At 37.2% G+C, this 20,261-nt stretch overlaps 1 protein-coding gene across 3 annotated transcripts in view; it reads left to right on the top strand.

Annotated features, from left to right (window-relative positions):
- NWD2 (NACHT and WD repeat domain containing 2) overlaps window positions 1–20,261 on the top strand; it is a 54,175-nt gene that overhangs the window by 17,356 nt on the left and 16,558 nt on the right. For 2 of the 3 annotated variants that reach the window (XM_048303210.1, XM_048303211.1), the window contains exons 2-3: window positions 3,672–3,760; window positions 8,522–8,638. In XM_048303210.1, the coding sequence (XP_048159167.1) occupies window positions 3,672–3,760; window positions 8,522–8,638 (206 nt within the window). Of the gene's footprint in view, window positions 1–3,671; window positions 3,761–8,521; window positions 8,639–20,261 lie in introns of those variants that run through there. The other variant, XM_048303213.1, reaches the window with a different exon arrangement.

Raw genomic sequence — 20,261 nt, forward strand, 5'->3', positions numbered from 1 at the left:
TATTTCATTTACAGGAATTCTTTGAATTAATTAATATAAGCACCAGACTCAAATTCCAATTAGATAAACACATTCCATTAGATATGGAGGTAGGAATAAAAATACAGAATAGGTATGCTGAGTGTCTTATCCAGACCACAGTTCTAGTTGAAGAAATTTTTTATCTATTTCATTTTTAAGATATTACAAACGTAGAACTACTCCTGCAGTGTGTTGTTTCATTTTCTGAACAAGACTACACATGTTACGCTGCAGGGAACAGCACCATGTTCTAAAACTAGAGCCAGCGGGGTTCTGCGGTATAAATCCTGTGGGCATAAACACGAAGTAGCAGAACTGTTTTATCTGTTGTAAACCTCAGACAAAATATTTCCCATTTGTCATTTAATCATGTTTACTCTTAAATTCTGCTTTTTTCCAATACTTCCTTTTTTTGTTGTTGTTCCTGCAACTTAGACTTCTTTAGATCCCTAGTAAGAGTGTTCTCTCTGCTGTCATGCTTAATTAACTGCAAACAATAACTGTGTATTGTTGCTTCCTTAATAACCAAGCTGTAGTCATGATTGATTTTCATTTAAAAAGGCAAGTATCATTTTGTTTTATCTCAGTAATTGAGCAGTAAGTTGGTTTTCAACAGAACTTATTCTACTTGATCATGAAGATACGATGTTCTGCATTTTCATAAACTTCCATGCCAAAATTAACCTGTATTAAGGCAAAGAAAATAGAATATATAGTCTTCTATGACTGACTGATCTAAGGGTCTCAGTTACTGTGAAGTTAAAAAATGAAGCGTTTCAAATAAAGCAAACTACACAGTTAGCTTTTATCACAAGGTACAGCAACACCATTGCTTTGGAGCCAAAATATTGCTGTGTTGGCACCATGGCACCCTCTGACTAATTAGCCTTGTTAGCTGTGTACTACATTCTGCAAGAAAAGGATGACTTAGACACTAAAGCATGAGAGGAAATTAATGATTGTGGATCCTGAGGAGGGAGAAACTCATCCATCCCTTTTATGTACTGACACAGGCAGCTCTGAGCTGAGAGTGCTGGTTTTTTCACTCAATTCCTAAATAATTGTAGGATGTGTCTATATTCATCGAGATCTGCAAGTGAAGTAAATCTCTCAATCATCACTATCTAATACACTTTGACTCACATCATAGTGGGGTCTTGGTGTGCATGAATTGGATTCCTTTTCGATGAAAAACTGGAAGATAACTCCAGGTGCTCACCAAATGCATTCCAAATGTTTGTGAGGGTTGAGCTCAATCTAAAGTAAAATGCCCTGAAAAACATACGGCATGGGCATTGGGTCCTTGGCACCAGCTATTTTACTCTACAGCTTTGCTCCCACTAGCCCAGACAGGAGCAATTGTCCTCCCAGGTAGTGTACAAGCAGCCTGGATAACTAAGTCAAACCTGCAAGTTCTCCTGAGAGACAGGATTACTGCAGGTTGCAAGGGGTACTCAGGTCAGGTCACTTGGGCTAACCTCCCTCCTGAAGTGCTGTCAGCAGAAACTTGGTCGACCATGAACTTGTCTAGTTGAGTCTTGAAGTGCTCCAAGGACAGCAGAGCTTCTTCTGGTGTCCAACCTGAACTTCCAAGCTGTAGTATGTTATCGTTGTCTTTGTTGTACTCTCTGGCACAAAGAGCTTGTCTCCATCATCTTTGTAAATGCCTTAGAAGTAATTGTAGGCTGCAGTTGGGTCCCTCTTACACTCTTTGCTGGACTAAACATGCCCAGGTCCCGCTATCTCTCTGTGTAGGCCACATGCTTTTGGCCTCTATCTCAGTAGCTTCTCCAGTTTCCTCCCTCTCCTCCTGATTTGGGGTTTCCAGAGCTGGACATAGCAGTCCTGGTGCAGCCTCTTTAGTGTCGGGGAGAGGAGCGTAATAACTGCGCGAGAGAAAGTGAGGCTACACTCCTCCAAATGTGCCCAGAGCAGGGTCTCTTATTGTCAGTGTTCAAATTGGATATATAAAAGCTCTGCACTTTAGATTTAAGGTCTCATCTTGCATGGTGCATGGACAGTCAAATGGGAAAGCTTGTGATGAAGCAAGGACTTTAATGCTTCTTGGACCATTGACAGAACACGTAAGCATAGTTAGTATGTTTTAAAACATTAAAGCATAAATACATACTATTACATTATTGGACTTAGAGAGGATGTTTTCTGAAAGCTACTATGTCTCTGAGTTTTTTCCACATCAAAAGTTGTGAAGGAAAAATTGTGGTAATTCAGATAAATTGGATTAAACCTGACTGTACTTTTAAGCCTTTTGGTGTGGACTTTCTTACTTTTTTTACCTTCTACCTTTTTTATTTCATGAGAAAGAATTCTCTGGATGTTTCTGGATTGCTTTCTGTTCATGAAAATAAGTGGTAATTATACTACACTTTTGTGTAATATTCCAAATATATACTTAAATAGTAAGAAGGATATTATTAGTTTGGTGTAATAAGTTAAATTACAGATTTCACACTTTCCTAGAATTTTTTAAATAAAAACATTATAAATCTGTGACTATGATTCTATGAACAGACGTCTGACTCAGATAAATCAGCTGTGGCTCTGATTGTGGCTCTAAAGCATTGTTGGATTTGCATATATTTCTCTTATTTGCAACAGTATGGGAAACGTCAGATCAGTTGCAATCTATTGTTTTGTTTCAGTGCAGTTACACAAATAATGTGTGCCCTGCAGTAGATGTTCTCCACCGTTCATGAGTTAACACTTCATTTTTCATCATATGGCACTGAGAGCTAGTGGTTTACAACAGTTATGTTCTATTTTTGAAAATAACTTAGCAACAGTGCTACCTCTGTGTGGTTTCAACTCCGTTACAATATAGCAAAATCCATCACATATCATAGTCTTGTGAAATAGAATTTAGTATCTACAAAAGATTTCACTACTAACTGAATTTACTGCATATTTGACCATATGTGCAAGTGGTATGTTTCATATGAATGTGTTCAGATTAACTTGGACATACTGAACTTAATAATAATTTTGGTTTCATTGCCATGTTGTACTTCATTATCAAAACATGTCATTTTGCATGGTAAGAATAACATGATATCAGCACTGAGCATTTAGTATTATAGGAGGAACCACCTGGGCAAAAGATAAATAATGCTATTAATGATAAATAATACTTTTAAGATACTATTAGGTTAAAGATGGTGAAGAAAGTGATAGCATTTGAGACAATGTTATTAGTTCATGTTGTTGATTTATTTCTAAGTATTGAGATCTCTTTCACCTTTGGTATATCTCTTTGTTCCATGGTGTTTCTTATTTGTAAAATTCAGCTTTTTGGAAACTAAATAGAAGTCAAATCAATAAAGAAATTCTGACTGGTGAATTACAAAATGAATTCAGCTCCACTGAATTGTAATGTGCTGCAAAATTAAGATGCATATGAAGCACAATTTTGCCACATACCAACACATTTACATGATTTTACATGTATTGTTACACGTGCAAACACTTCCATGTGTTTGTACAACATACAATTTGGGGACTAGATCCCAGCACTTGATTTTCATTAGTGCTCTGTGTGTGTTAAGGGCTCATTTTTAGTGAAAAATCTGTATCCCTGACTAAAAGAAGGGTTTATATAAATATTGTTAATAGCATCTTTTTCCACAATGCAGATACAATAGCAGAAAGGAGGGCCCTAAGAGAACATGTGTATCCTAAGCTGAGAGAATTCTGCAGAGAAAACTATGGCTTGGAATTTCAGGTAGGTTTCATTGTGTTGAATCTTGCATTACTTTATCTTGAAATTAACTCTATTTAGAACAGATAACATTTTTAAATATCATTGGTAAAACAGAAAATTACAAAAACTTTGTTTCACAGAATCACATGCAGAATTGTTGAGGTTGGAAGGAACCACTGGAGGTCATCTAGTCCATTCCCTGCTAAAGCAGGTTCACCTGGAGCAGGTTGCACAGGATTGCATCCAGATGGGTTTTGAATATCTCCAGAGAGGACTCCACACCCTCTCTGGCCAATTTTTTCCAGTGCACTGTCACCCTCACAGTAAAGAAGTTCCTCATATTTAGGCGTAACTTGCTGTGCATCAGTTTCTGCCCATTGCCTCTTGTCCTATTGCTTGGCACCACCAAGAAGAACCTGGCTCCTTCCTCCTGACACGCACCTTTAGGTTATTTGTATGCTTGGATAAAATCCCTTCTCATTTGTGTCTTCTCCAGGCTAAACAGGCCTAGCTCTCTTAGCCTTTGATGTACTTAAATTATTTTACAAGCAGATTTGAGGTAGATTCTGAATGGATGAAAAAACACCACCTCTATTTTAGATATCCAAAGTATATAAGAAGAAATAATGTTACATCTAATATACTGTGTTGTGCTTCTTGAAACCATACTTAGGTTCCACTGTAATGTGGAAAGTAATTTAACCAGGTGAATACCAAAACTGATTACCAAAATGAATTGAACATGGAACATATTTATTGTGATTCTACGCTATGGAATTTGCTTCAACTGTAGCATTCCTATTGCTTCAGTAAGTTCATGTTTTCCTTTGTCTTATGAGAGACATAGACCCATGCACATCTTTGGCAAGAGCCAATTAGTAATAAAGACAGTTGTATTTGATTTAAAACATGTGTTTGGCATCACTGTTAAAGTCACTGGTACTTTAAGTCAGGTGTATCCTAATTCACAGTCCCTTATATGTCAGCGGGCCTGGAAGAGACCGTTTCTCTGCTAAGAGAAACAAATACAGCTTGTGATGTTGTAAAAATGTTGTTCAGTTTTCCAAAAATTCTGGCTCTGCATCCACAAGCTTTCCTCACATACTTATTGACCCCAAAAACTCATCTCTCCAGAATGTAGCTTAGTTGGAAATAGCTAATGCCTTTTAGGCAACATCCTGTTCCTCCCAGTGTATTATTCTTGATGCACATGCAGCTGGTTTTTAATCAAAATAACAAGTTCTTAAATTAGGATATTTGGTTTTAATTCCCTGAGTCACAGTGGAGTTGCTGAATCTGCATGGTGGTAAATTCCAGTGATTTTTGATTATGGCTATGAAAGAATTTCATCTGAAGGTCCTAGCTCATCAGCTGGTTGGGAAGTCCCAGCTGCAGTGATACATGAAAGGAATAGCAAAAGATATTTAAATAATATTTTTCTTGTATTACTACCATGTGATATTCATGGAAAATATCAACCCCTTATTTCTGTAATCTTTGAGGAGTCATGTTGGTGAGGGAAGTGTCTCTTCCAAGTAGATCATAATCCACTGAATTCTTTGTGAGAGGAAACATTTCTTTTTTCAAACAGATTGTAATGCATCTCCAGGGAAGGAGTAATTAAGTTTACTCTAGTTGATATCCATGGAAGCAAATTATTTTATTATATAGTTTCAACACCAGGAGCATCTTCAAGTGATACGAGATCTGAGAGACAGCTCTACTGACACAGTTCAGAAAACTGCTAGAAAGCTATCCCATTTCTGTGGAAGCAAAGTAGGAAAATGTACAAAAATAACCAAGGAAAAGTAGTCTTTTGAAAGACACTCTGAGGTAGACTTTAGCAAAACATTTCTTTTTCTATTCCATACACTAAATTTCTTAGGTTAGTAGGCAAAATCAAGACTACAGTTTTTAGTGCAGTGGTGTGAATAAAGTATTGTGTACTTTTCAGATACAGAGATAAATTTATATTTCTGTGTACAGAGCAGAACACATAACTTTTCATCCTGATATGTAATCTTCTACTGACCAAACAAGAACTACTTTGCATGTGACTACTACAAATGCACTATGCAGGACACCCTCTACCTAATAAATCATGACCCAAATGAAATGCATTTGAGTACATGCATTACTCCAACTTTCACTGAGTCACCTGGCTGCACTCAAAATTGTTTCAGTTGTTGCAAAGCATGAGATCTGTCAGGTGTCATCAGTTTGGTGGGAGCTGTTACTGAACATAATCACCATATGAGGGGAAGCAGAACTGACTATATTCAATCACACTATGAATGTGTTTGCTTGATGGACATCTTTTTCATTGTATCAGAAAATATTTCAGAAAAAGACATGTATTGACAAAGACTGAAAGCAGGTAAGCTGGGGAAAAGACTTTCAGAGCATAGGGTGGTTTTGACCTGAAATACAGTACTTTTACCGGGGAGGATGGAGAGGTTAAAGAAAGTAGTTGTAATTGAAAATTTTGGAAGATAACTAAACATAATTAATTAGCAGCATACACTTTTCTTCTTCAGAACAATGAACCATTTAAAATAATTTTCAACAGGATATATATGCTAAAAAGAAAGTGGAATTTTGCATGAATGAAATTTTTAGTTCTTTTCTTAAGCTCTTGGAAGTGATTAAAATAATTCTATCTCCTAAGAAAAATCTGTGAAACTGTAAGATTGGTAGGACAAAAGCTAAAGTAAGCAAAAGGAAACACTGAATTATGAATGAAAAGTCTCTTTTTATGTGACTAGTGTGGAACTGAACTAGACCAGTGACAGCCCACTGCATGTAAGGAGCTCTTGCAGAGGGCACTAGTTGTCATACGACCTTGGAAGTTTTACTAGAAGTTTGAGTGGGTGTTTGTCACACATTTTTCCAAGTATAAGTAAAAACATGCTTCAAAATCAGATATAGTTGTCTCCTTGTTCCATTTCTTAATTTTGTAAATCCTATTTATTTTAGTTAGCATAATGAGCAGCTGATGAGACATTTTGAAATTCTTGGTGTCTTCAGAGGTTTGATGGGTAAAATATTTACTCTTGCAGTACAAAATTATAACATGTTAAGACACTATGCACTAAAACTGTTACCCCATAAAATAACAAACGGCCACTGAGCCCCTACAATTATCTGGTATTCCAGGGGGTTTCCTCTTCACATTTATAGAATTAATGTGATTTCTGAACAGTTAATTAAAATAAAAATTGCTTTCATGTTTCTGAAGAACCTGAGCAGCACAATAAATTCATTCAACAAGTAATTGAAATATTTCTTACTGTATGCTAAGATCTGTATCTGAAGGATTTTATAATGAGAATATTTAAGCTTTGTCATACATCATGCAGGTAATCAGACAGATGAATACAATGTGAAGTTCAATAAAAAAGTTGTATTAATAAATAACAGAAAGTAGAGAGGAAGAAGGGAACAAATATTTTCCTGAGACTAAAAGAGAAAGGACAGCAAAGAAGTCAGTGCAAGTGAGGGAGATAGAGAGATTATTTGAAACACAGTTTTGAACAGCAGAAAATGCAGGTTTCAGCAAAATTTTGCTTTGTTTGAGTCCCAAACTTTTAAGGCAGAAATAATCAGTGAGACTGTTGGTAGTGAAATTGCACATAGGCATAAATAGCTCTAGGATTTGGTCTTAAACCTTGGTATTGGTATGAGAAATTTTCCAAGAAGATTAACCAGCTCTAAACTGCTGAAATTTAGTTTTACATCAACTCATTACTAATTCTTATATTAAGTCTTCAGGCTCATTTTATAATCTGTTTAGACAACAGCTAATTTTATGATTCTGTTTCTTGCAGAGTGCTTCCACAGTACAAACAACATTACAATAAACAATTTGGTAATATATTCATGTAATAATACAGTTTTGATTGGTTTTTTAACTGTCCATTTGAACTTCTTTTTGTTAAAGTTACGTACAAGATGTTAAGAATCAGTAGTAACTTAAAGGTGAGAGTAGTAGCTTGTACCATGAGTTTTGTTCCAAAAGTAATTCAGGCATATGATCTCTATCTTTTTAAATTCGATTTCCCACAGTAAGAATTGGGCCTTTTAGTTAAAATGTATGGTGAAATCACACTTAATCATTTAATTTTTCGTATAGGTTTAACATGAATGATTTCTTCCAGGAGTTTGTTTGCAACTAATTAGGGTCACAAAACTGAGTCTGTAGCTACATATGAAAGGCTGGACAGCAAGCTCTCTGCCGCTGCATATCTGTACAATCTCTGCTTCCACAGTACAAAGAGCAGCTAACAAAGGAAGTATGATAATGGAGAACCATTCCTATTCTTTCTTTTGAGCCGTGTGCACAGGATGAGTTTATATCCTGTGGATACTAGTCACACAGGGTGTCAAACCATGGTCTTGACTGTGATCCACAGTGAGATTCCCATTAATTTTCATGGAAACAGGATTTTTTCAATGCTTTTGTCATTATTCTTACCTATTCCTATAAGCAATTTAGTAGCAAATAAAAGACTACATCAAATCAAGAGCTTGTCATGCTAATCTCCCTATGACTACGAAATGAGAGATTGTCCCAGGAGGGACTATCTGGGAGGGAAAGTAAGAGGCTGGAATTCTCATTTATATGAGGAAACCCTGCCAGTCTGTGTAAGGACTGGATGTAGACCTCATTGCTTTCTACCACACTGAAAAGCAAAGCTTAGTGCACAGGATGTTGGCAAAGCTAATTTTTAATTTGATTGGTAGAAAGGGCATATGGTAACTATGTTGCATGCTGTTTTCCAGGTCATAGACTTATACTGGGGAGTTGAAGCAGATGAATGGGACAGTCCTGAGCTGCAAAAGACTCGTATGAAGCTGCTAGAAGATTGCTTGAAAAGTTCTGCAGGTCCATGTTTTGTTGTGGGTATAAAAATAATGTTTTACTTTATAAGAAAAATATAATGTTATCTATCCTAACGTGCATGATTCAGTAACAAATGCGTGGTTTCTTCTTTCTAACATATTTTATGTTCATTGCTGTGCATTTGCTATGCAAATATTTCCCTATGCGGCTCTGTAGACTAACAGTGATTACTCAGTATTAGTGGAGAGGAAAGAAGGATCTTTTATGATCAGTCCTCGTAACAAGATGGGTATGATTGTACTACTATCACAACAGAATTATTGACAACTTGTTTAAGGAGGCCACAGTTAATTAATTCTTGGCACTTCTCACACATGCATTTTCAGCTGTCCTAGAAAGACTTAAAAAAAAACGGCAGCAAAGAAGAACTCTCTGGTTTGACCAGCATTTGCTGTTTCATGTCATAAACCCAGGACAATTTAGGATGCCAGGTATTACAGAATGAAAAGACTGGAGTTGAGTGACAACCTGAGGAGGCTCTGAGTCTGTGATATATACAACTGATTGTTCTCTCCATGGTCACTTGCTAGGCTTCAATGCAAAACAGTCTTAAGACCATGCCTTCACTATCCCAAATTTTCTTTTCTATATTTGCCAAGAAAATGATTTATAAAAAGTACAAAGTTTTTCTCCTTTGTACCTAAACATAGCTAACTAAGTCAAGTCTAATTCTTAGACTTGTCATAATAAGACAGAGAAAAAACTATAAGTCCTTGATTATTTTCTTAAGGGAAGAATGGTAAATAGTTAGTGAACTGAAACCACAGAATCCGGTGGGATGGAAGGGATGCAAAACGCTGGCTGCTGTGGAAGCTGGAGATAACATCTCTCCATGCCAAAGATTAGACAAAGAGCAACCTGTAGTATGTGTCATTCTGTGCTTCTGTCACACCCTTACAACCATCCCTCTGGCTCTTATTCATTCACCTGTTTGCCTCCCTTTGTTACTTAGCTTCAGAGCCCTGGAGAACAGAGACTTGACCATAAGAACCCAGCGTTTGGAGTACAGAGTCTGGGCTGGGTTTGATGCTGTCACGACACTTTTTCACAAGCACACGCTGGCCCAGATCTCTAGAGAGTTTGGGTAGCTTTCATCTTGTGTGACTATATTTAGTTTTGTGGGTTTATTTTTCTACTTTCTATCTTCCCTTTGATGAAAAAACTAGAGCTGGAACAGAAAGGCATGGAGTCTTTCATGTAGCAACACCCAGTGTCCTTAGACATCGATGTTGTAAAATCTCTGACAGTGAAAGAAACCTTGTCACGTACTATTGCTGCGTATTTTAGCAGCTCAGAATCTTGAAGCTTTTAAGAACTGCCTGCCTGATACTGTTACTAAGGAAATCAAGCCAAATCAGAATTTTTAAACAGAACAAAACAGTTAGTGAAGAGGTTGCAGTGAGCCAATGATTTCAATATTTATTTCAGGTTTTCCAAGGATGGGCCAAAGTAGTAGCTCTCCCAATGACTAGACTGGCAAAACCACAGAAATCTGTTTATGCACATTTGTTCTTTGCTCTGCTGTACCATAGTGAGATGGGGCTTATTTCATTTACAACAAAAATTGAAGATGATTCTACTCCAACAAGCATAATTAGTTTTAATTTATAGTAACATAATGAAAAATTGACTTTGGCACTGCAGGCTTTGGGCAACTTGCCATTTCTTGAGGAAGTTCTATAAAATGTGCCACTTCTTTTCAGCTGGTGGGTTGGGGTTTCTTTTGTATTTATCAATTACCACTTTTTGAATTAAGACACAGATCTGGGATTAAATGGAACTATTCAGAAGTAGCTACTTGATATGGATTGATTTTTGAAAGTGTTTCCTTATGGCACTTTGTGCCTGCGTTGTGATATTGGATGGAGACAAAATGAAATTCGGTCCTTAAATTAGTGCAGTGAATTAGCTGGAAGTCCCAAGCTTTTCTCCAAAAATGAAACAACAAAATCCAAATTAGCACATATTCATAAGCACAAGGAGGAGACAGTTCTGAAAAAAATGCGGAACTAATTTCCTGTAAACATTGACTTTGGGAATGTGCAGTTCTTCTCTTATCTGCTGCCTGACCTCTATTAATACTTGATTCAGTTAAGGGAGAGGGAAGTTGTTTGGGTTTTGGTCAGGTTGGGGTTTTTGTTTGTGTTTTTTTCTGCTGTATAAAATCAGTGCCTATTATCCTATCATTTAAGTCATTTAAATACTCAAAGCTTTTACTGTAGGTAAATACGTACCATGCTATTTTTGATGTACAGAATAATTTATGAAGACTCATATATGAGGGGAAAATACTTTTCATACAAATTTTATGCAGAAATCTTGTCTTTGAAATCTACTTGGGAAGATTGAAATCCAGTATATTTATAATTGTGAACTGCTAAACTCTATATTGCACAGCAATACCAAAGAAAAAATGCATTCAGTGTATCACTGGAATCTTTACATTTACATACATCCTGCAAGTTATAACACATAGGTGCTCTTTCACCTGCATACCATCACACAGTCTCTGCCTGAACTGCTGTCCTTACATGACTGTGTCCTGAAAGATCATAAAATGAAAAAGAGAAATGGAAATTAAATGTGAGTCTGTTACCTGTAAAGGTTCACTCAATTAATGCTTGGGATTGTACAAACCTTAGAGGTTATCTCCACCTATCATTGAAAACCTCTGAACCAACGAACAGTAAAAGCATTCTCTACCTCCTCTGAACAGCAATTGTAATTTACATTAGCCCTCTCAAATTACTGGCAGCTTGTTCTTAATTTGTACCTGTTAATGGTATCCATAACCAGTTACCTGTTGCTCCCTGCTCGAAGGAGCTGCCCTTCCCCCGCCCCGGGACCTGCCACGTGCTCTGAATCCCCTTTGTTCCAAGCGCGGGTAAAACCGAAAGGAACTCAGACTCTGGAGCAGTGTCTGACTGGCCGGACACCCCGGGTCCGCCGCCAGTCCTCCCCTTTCCCTTCCCCCGAATAAAGAAAGAGCACGGAGTGCACCCGCCCTCTTTGGCTCTGCTGCCCCCTTCTGCGAGCAGCTTCTGTGTGTCTCTGTCTCGGACCGAGAGAAATCTACTGGCACGATTAAAGCATAGAGCGAGGGCTGTATTTCTACCTCTTTGCTTCTGCTCTTGGTATTAGCTTTGCAGCTACCACTTGCCGCTTTTGGAGCTACTGAAGTGCTAGATCGCCCATGCAGTCTCTCTAGGCAGCTCGGGGCTTTCTAAGGCACTGAACTATGAGCCTGGCCGGCTAAGTGTGCTGTGGGTATATTCACAGTTACCCTCCTTGTTTGCTGATGGAGAACAGGGCTGACCCTGTGAAGGTGGCCACTTAGAAATATGAGAAACACAAACATTTTGAATTGGGTCTCACCATGTCCTCAAGAGTTGCCACCTCTAAACAAATATAACCTTACATCGTCATCCCTTGTGTTTTCACTGGTCTGCTGAGGTACCCCACAGAGTATTTCTGACGCTCCTCTCTCCACAGACCTACTGGGGATGTGGAAAAGCTCTTTTCCCCACTTCCAGTCCAGGGCAAGGACAGGAGGTAGCAACTGACAGGCCTGAATTCAGGAGCAATGGATGCATCCCATCCTGGACAGTCCCTAGGGAAGCATAAAATTCTTTCAACTTTCATAGACCTAAAGAACCTAGCATTATAAATTTGGAATTCCAGTAGGATTTTAAAAGAATATTAGCAATTTACAACATTTGGCATGTCCTTAAATCACACTGAAATTGAAGAGGAAATATGATAAATTATGGAGTGGAATGTTTCTAGTGTTCGTATCTTCTATCTGTGTTCCTCAGTATAATGCATGCTTTAATCGTTCCATGAAGTATATTGCTGCACTGTCTCTGAATAGTACAAATGGTTGATAATTAATGTTGAGTGCATTCCAGCTCAGAGAAAATTCCAAATTATATTATTCCTGCTCTGCTGGATCTCCTCAACTCCAGTTTCAGTTCTGGTGTTACTTTAAGGTTTAGTCTTAATGTGAAAACTAAATACCCAGGTTATGGAATGCCTGAGTTATAGCTTTCTTTTGCTTTCATAGGAAAATCACCACACACTTTAAATTAGGGAGGCAAAAGTCAGTCAAATGTGTCTATACTAAAACATCCAGTTCAGGGGGAATGCTAAGTACCCAGTGCTTTTAGGGAATTCAACAGAAGTTATCTGTGCTTGGGCATTTCAGTATTTAATTTTCCTCAAGGATACATCTCTATTTATAGTTTTAAAGTGAATGAAGAGAAATACCTGGAGCCAGACATGGCACAACAGTCCACCTCTTCCAGTAAAGTATATTCCAAGAAAGAAATATCAAATTATTAATTTTCTTCTCACTCTGCATCTGATTTAAAACCCATCCAAATAAGAACTCCCTCTAATATAAGTGGCTTTGGGGTCATATCAGGAATGGCTCCACAGGACTTTGTGGCATTGATCTGGAGTAAAGTATATGTCTGCAGACATTAATTCTGTTTTAGATGGACTTGGCCAACAAGAAAGATTCTTCTGTAAATATCAAAATAGATCTTTGTATATTTTGAAACCCTTCAAAACAGACAAAGTGATCAATTTTAAAGACATAATATGCAACTTTCCCCCCAGCAAGCTTTGGTCTTCTTTCACGGCCTCCAGACTAAGAGGCAAAGGATGTCTATCCCTTTCCATATAGTTTCGCTCTGAACAGCAGAATACACAGGAAGTGAAATCAATCATGGGGGGATATTACATGATTAAGCTATTGTAAGTAAATTCCTTCATCTGCTTTAGGGATGGGAATGTATTTTCCTGTGAATCATCTCTGATTCTCTAAATCTAAAATACTTACCCATTTTTTAAACTTTGCCCATTGAAAACAGGTACAAGATTCATCAGACAGCTTTTCCATGTAACATAGAAATTGCATGGGTTTTTATGTAGTCTAAAAATAACTTGCATTTTCAGTCAGAAGACTGCACATATTTTTGGCTAAGTCACTGTACTTCTTTTTCTTGACAGAAATACAATTTTTGGTGCTGCGTTCCAGAAAGGTTAAGTATTATATTTAATATGAATGACCATATTAGCGAGAATAAGGTTAACATGAAGTCATATTTGCATCATGCTGTGTAGTGTGTAGAGGAAGAAGTAGGCTGCATGAGATTTATGCAATTTATTTTCTCATGACCCTCAAGACCATTACCAAGCCATCTTCTGAGTACTATAATCAGTTAGATGTAATGATCTGTCCTACAAATGAAACTGTAGATCAAAAATCCAGCATCAGCTATTCTGTAGAAATGAGTGGGATGGAGGGGATTCTAAACCTTGCAATGCTACTTCTGTGTAAAGAGGCAGCATACTTTCAAATATTTAGCAGGCAGGTGGTAAGTTCAAACAGAGATACTAATACTGCTGCTTGCACCTAGCATATATACCTTCCCTTTTTTCAAATACAGGCATCCACTTCAGAGATGCTTTGGTTCTCCAAAAACAGACCCAGAAAGAAGCACCTACTCAAAAAATAGCTAGTTCACTTTTCAGTCTGATTATTGTTAAATCCAGGTAGCAGTAGCTGGGTTTTTTGTTTTCTTTTTGGTTTTTGTTTTTTTGGGGCTTTTTGTTTTTGTTTGGGGGGGGGAGGGGTTGGTTGGTTGGTTGGTTGGGGTTTTTTTTGAATAATCAGCATGTATAATTTCACAGGATCCCTCTTTCTTCAATAAAAGGTGCTAATTTGCAGAACTAAAATAAGAGAAAGTATCAGTGTTCTTCATAGTGATTCTGTTATGCACCCATAAGGTATTGCCTCTTTTCCTCTTAAAATATTTCCTTTCAGTGCAAGGTCCTATTTTGGAGTTAGTGTCCTGTTAATATGCAATGTAGTAAGCTCCTTTCTTTCGTAACTGGAAAACCTCACAGAGTAACTTTTTATTTCATTCCACCTTGAAAAAATGAAGCACAGAATATTGGCTTAGAGAACTAGAGAGACTGCAATTATTTTGAGTAAATTACGTGTTCTTTTCTTGTTAGCTCTTTTGCATAGTATAGAAATTACTTTAATGCTTGAAACTGTTTTAAAATGCTTTAGTACATTCTAAATACTTTAGTGCTACTCATGGCTGGAAAAACAGTTCATCACCTGGCCACGTGCTTTGGCAGACCATATACTCTACCTCGTAGTCATACAATGGCATGGCACAGGCAAAACAGTGTTTTCATTCAGGAAAGTGGCGCGCGCACACACACACACACACATATATATATATATATATATTTATATATTTGCTATATTTTTTTCATTTTCATAGAAATCTGCCACAGCCCGTGGTGTAAATCAGACCTCTCCTGATGGGAGAGAGTTTTTAAAGTCCTTGCCAGGAGTTAGTTCAAGAGACAAATGGAGACTTTCAGCCTTTGCTGCTGCTAGATAGTTGTTTATTAAGTCTTATCAGAGAAACAGAGTCACTAGCATGACCCAGACATAGCACAGAGCAGAGAATGCAGGAGAAAGCCAAATTATCAAGATTTACACAGCCTTTTAAAGATAATTTAAACAATGGTTACTGAAAACATATATTATTTTCACTTTTCTACCAATTATTCAGTAACACAGCCAGGAACTGCGGAATTTTTTGTCCAGTCATCCCAATTTACTTTTACTGTAGAATATAGAGTACTAGAAGAAGAAGAAGAAGAAGAAGGTTTAGAGAGCAACAACAATCCTCCATTTTGATGTTTTTTGCTCTTATCTATTTACTACAAAGAGAAGCCCAAAACCTCTAAATTTTTCACGCTGTGACAATCTTACATAGTAGTCTATCACCATTGTATTTTCTAGTTCTTGTCTGATAGTTGGCAATTTTTTCCATGGATGAAGGTCAAAATAGTGTTGTTCAGGGGGGTAAAAACCCTTCAAAACAGGCACTCTGAGTTCCTACGGGAATCTGCTGCAGAATTTTTAAACTTTTGGCTAATGATTTGACCTATTACCTGCAGGCAGTACTTAATATTCAGTGTTTGTATGCTTACCGTTAATTGTAAGTCAAATAACCTATTATGTAAACATTAGCGTTAGAAAAGTTATGAAGATATCCCAGTAGAAAGGCACTATTTCATTTTATCCCATCCTTGAAGAAGTACGGCAAGGGAAGGCTAAGAAAATTCTTAAAGTTGATTTTTTCATCTGTATTATAAATGGAAAACTGATATTGGGTAGTTTTGAAGAAGAACAGGTTTTGATATAAGGCAGTTGTAAAGATAACTTTATGAAAAGATGGATTTATATTTAATACAATTTAAATGATTTGGAATAGCAATCTCATTGTGATATTTGGTGATGTGAATTGGCTGTAAAGATTTTTGACACTCTGAACACTTTAAGTGGTGCTGGGTTTGATATTCCATAACCTTTGTCAAGTGCCTAAAGGGTTTGGTGCTTGCCTAAGTTTTTTCCTTCAGTTCAGCTTCTTTGAAGATACCTTTTGCATTTTTACATTCTCTCCTTAACTGTTTAGATCATTAGTTTCTTTTCGTAGGAAATAGTACTTTTCATCCTGCAGCTGTGCTGCTGTCCTTTCTGTCCTCCTCTGAATTTATAATTTAATGAACAGTAAAAAGGCTTCTCTCCCTCCAAGCACATTAAAAGCAGGGAATGCATGCAAATCACCGAGGAACATTAAAAAGGGACTAACAATTCTACATCAGTGAAGTTCACTGGGCCATCATACTGGTAGTATTGCTGGCAAAGGAAAATTATACTTTTCTTGTGCAAGGAGTTTTCTAATAGTTTCTTTTCATATTTGAAGGACTAGACTGATAAAGTACCTGTTCAGAGAGTACCAGCCACCAATTGTCCCAAATAACAAAAGCCAATGCCAGCTGGCTTGGAAAAAAAGAATTATTTGTAACAATTAGCACATAAAGATACAAAAATCATAAATAAAAGTTATCAGAATCAAGAAACTAGTCAAAATAAATAATATAGGCCATTCCACATGTACTTGCAAAGCAGAATTGATGTTATCCTCTGGTACTTGTTTTACATACTGTGCTAAAGTCTAAATTATGGATGCATCATGATCTGCTAGAACTAATGTCACTTATACTAAAAATTTTTCTGAGGGCCTCCATTTATGTTATACTTAAAATGTGTTTATTAACAATGTTTTAGGTGCTTCACTCCACACTACACAGTCATGGGTCATATCAGGCTCTCAATGACTGCATTACTCTATGAAAGTTGTGAAATAATTTTCTTGGCATTTAATTACAAAATTAGGTTTTCATTTGTGGACTCAGTGATTACCAATCTGTTTAGTTCTAATAAGAAGGGGAAAAAAAATTAAAAATAATTTGCAGTGAAATGTCATGTCATGTTGCAACTAGTTTCGATATTCCTGAAATCAGGAGGGGTGTTAAAAATTCCGTTATACTATCAGCTGTCTCTGCCTCTTATAATACTCATTAATTAACACTTTCTAATACCTTCATAGTGGCTGTGTATGTTACTGAGAACACACAGCTTAACTGTGTTACAAAAAATCATAAATATATCAGTCTTTTTCCAATAAGGAGCGTGTGTATGTGCGTATAGTGGGATTTGGATAGGTTTTGCAGTCCTAGAAACCCCTTCTCAGCTGATGTAACTTTAGAGTTTACTACAGACTAGATGCCTCTGTCAATCCCTTAAGTGTCTTATTCAGCCCTTTTTGCCTTGTTCAGATTTACCTCCATCTAAGCTCTTTGCATCATACTTTAACACATTAATACCTTCCCAAAATGGGAGTTTAGAAACTTAGCTGCCTTTCTGATAAATACAAGAAGGAGCATATTTCACAGAAAATAAAGATACGGCCCCTTCTTGCATACAAAGAGGGCAGTAAGAATGCAGAGGAGTGCCGCCTTTTAACAGGGTTTGGTGTCCAGAAGCCAGTTCCCTGTCCTCCCAGCTGACTACATTGATAGGCTCAGACTATTTTCTTCCTTTCTGAGTCCATGATACCTGTGTTCCTGCTCAGGAAGGCATATTTAACAGCAATAGTAGGAGAAGCTTTTCCCCATCAGCCACACTTCACCTGTGACATGCAAGACAGTGTTTCAAGCCCTTTCACAATTCTTCCTGGTTTGGATGAGTGTTGTGATTATTTTACAAAGCAGGGGAGATTACACCACCATGCCTTCCTCTAAAGGACAATATTGATCTCCTTGCTATTTCCAAGAAAAGTACATTTCCCATTCTCTGTAGGAAGGGTAGTCATTTCCACAGACAAGGTTACTGACTTCAGTCTGGGCTGTGTGCTACAGTCTTTTGTTAAACCTAACCCTTTTGATTTGTTTTTTTTACCCAGTTCCACTCTTGTCAAGTGTTACAGGACCTGTCAGAGAGTTGACAGAAATCTGGACTGCAGTAGGAATTACCTGCAAGGTCCTTAGCTTTATGTGGAGGGAAAAATGTACATGCCTGTCAAGTCTCCCATGCAATTTCAAAAATAGAGCAACGTGAGAATAACACATTTGTTTAGAGGAGAATCAGAGTGAGTGAGCACCTCAGATCTTTAGGCAGAGGTAGGCAAAATCTCCTCCAGTCCTTCCTCTATGCTGTCTTTATTCGCTGACTTCTTCCCTAGTTATATTCTTTTTGACTCATTTTCTCACCTGCATCTATGCTTATCTATGATCAAAGTCCCAGCAGTGATAAGCAATGAAAGAAAAGGCAACAAAATTAACTAAATTGGTGCTGCATGATCATGTAGAAGACAGGGAGAGTGTGGAGGAAGACCATTGATACTTTCTCAGCCAGGAGAAAGGAGAGTTCTGATGAAGCAAAGTGTATAAGGGAAGTAGGTCATGAATTTCTTCTGAGGAAGCACATTTCACTCTGTATGATAGACTGTTAGCTCCTACACGCTATGTCCTGAGAAATTACTCATCCTTGTTTCATATCTCCTTACCACTAGGGAAAAGCTTTGAGATTTAAAAATACTGCACTGTGGGTGAAGTTCAGAGTTGAGGGAATGGGCTCATTTACAGCCAGATTTGGCTGCTCTCTTTAATTTTCTGAAAGGACAGGTCAAGCGTCAAGAAACTCCACCATCATTTTCTTCTTTTCTACACCTTTTATGTCAGGAACTGTACTCACAACAAAACACTTCAGCACTTGCACCTTGTTCTTCCAGTCCCAGTTACAGTCAGTTTTCTTACTGTAGGTAGTTCAACAGCCCTTTTTGTTTTTCATGGAACTGTGATCAAGACCTGTCTCAAGTTTCTGAAATTCATATAGCCCCCTCAAGGTACTTCTACAGTTCCTCCAGGGAAAAAGGGAAGAGAGAAATTAGGGCATGGTTCTGTGAAACACCACACTGCAATATTTCTCAAGCCAAGGAACATAAATATATATCTGGGCAGGTGGAAAAACAATTCTCAATACAGAAATGTCTTTATTATGCCTTCAGTTTCCTATTTGCTTCAGCAACTTCAATTAAAAATTGTATTTCTTATGTTTTCTACAGTTAGCTGAAGTTCTAAAACTAATTCTTTTTACTCACAGGCTTCAACCTATGGAGAAAAAGCAAATGAAAAATTTTTGATACTGTTCTATGGTATCATTTTTCCCTTTAAAACTAAACAGGACAAACAGTGTAAAATAACAGTTCCATCACTGCTGATACATAAATACACATCCTTTGCATATCAAAATAGAAATACTCAAAATAAAATGCTTATTTTGCAAGCTATCATTAGCCTCATTTTATGGATAGGCAGTCTGAGTCAGTGACAAAAGTATCAGGAAGTTAGAAGTTCCCATACTGAGATGTAGTAAAAGTGGAAAGAAGATTTAAGACATCTGCAGCAGCTCTAATGTTCTGTCTGATCAGCTGCACTGCCTTACAACTCTTGGCAGAAGAAGAAAAATGCTGTTAAAAGACACTTTGACCTGTACATCCCAGAAATCAGATTATGACATTTTTGTCCTTTTTTCATATTTTTGATTTCTAATGGTAGTATTTTTGGGAGACTTAATACCAATGCAACATAACTTTTCTCCTTTGATAAGCAAGAAAAGCAATCAAATGTATTTATTTATTTATTTGGAGAACCTTCTCCCTGTATTTTTATCATGAGGTCCTTACACTGTACCTCATTGCAGCTAGAAGTACAATAAAAAGGAGTAGAGGCAATTATTTTCAGGACATCTGGGCACCAGCTACTCTGGAACTCCAGCTTCCTAAAACTTGGCTTAGATTAAACATAGTATCACAGCTTTCTTCATCTTGGTTTCAGTTTTCAGTACAATAGCTTGGAGTTTGCCCTAACAAGCAATTAACATGTATATTCCATTGAGGTAAATTGTAGTAAACATACTTTTCTGGTTTTGGTTCCGATGGGTCACTGTTGTTTATCCCATTAGCATTTTTGCTTTGAATTTGAAATGGGTTGGCTATTTTTCCCTGAAGATATAAAAAAATAATAAAATAGGACATTCTTTCCTGTTTGTTTTTTGGGAGTAAATTCTTGGTTTCAAGGCCTGAGAGGCAGGGACCCAGCTAATCCTGTTATTTGAATTTTCTTTTTTTTTTTTCCCCCAAAATATCTCTGGCTGCGCCTGCACATCTTGTATCACGTAAG

The sequence above is a fragment of the Corvus hawaiiensis genome, chromosome 5 (genome assembly GCF_020740725.1).
Source record: "Corvus hawaiiensis isolate bCorHaw1 chromosome 5, bCorHaw1.pri.cur, whole genome shotgun sequence".
In the NCBI taxonomy this organism is placed as follows: domain Eukaryota; kingdom Metazoa; phylum Chordata; class Aves; order Passeriformes; family Corvidae; genus Corvus; species Corvus hawaiiensis.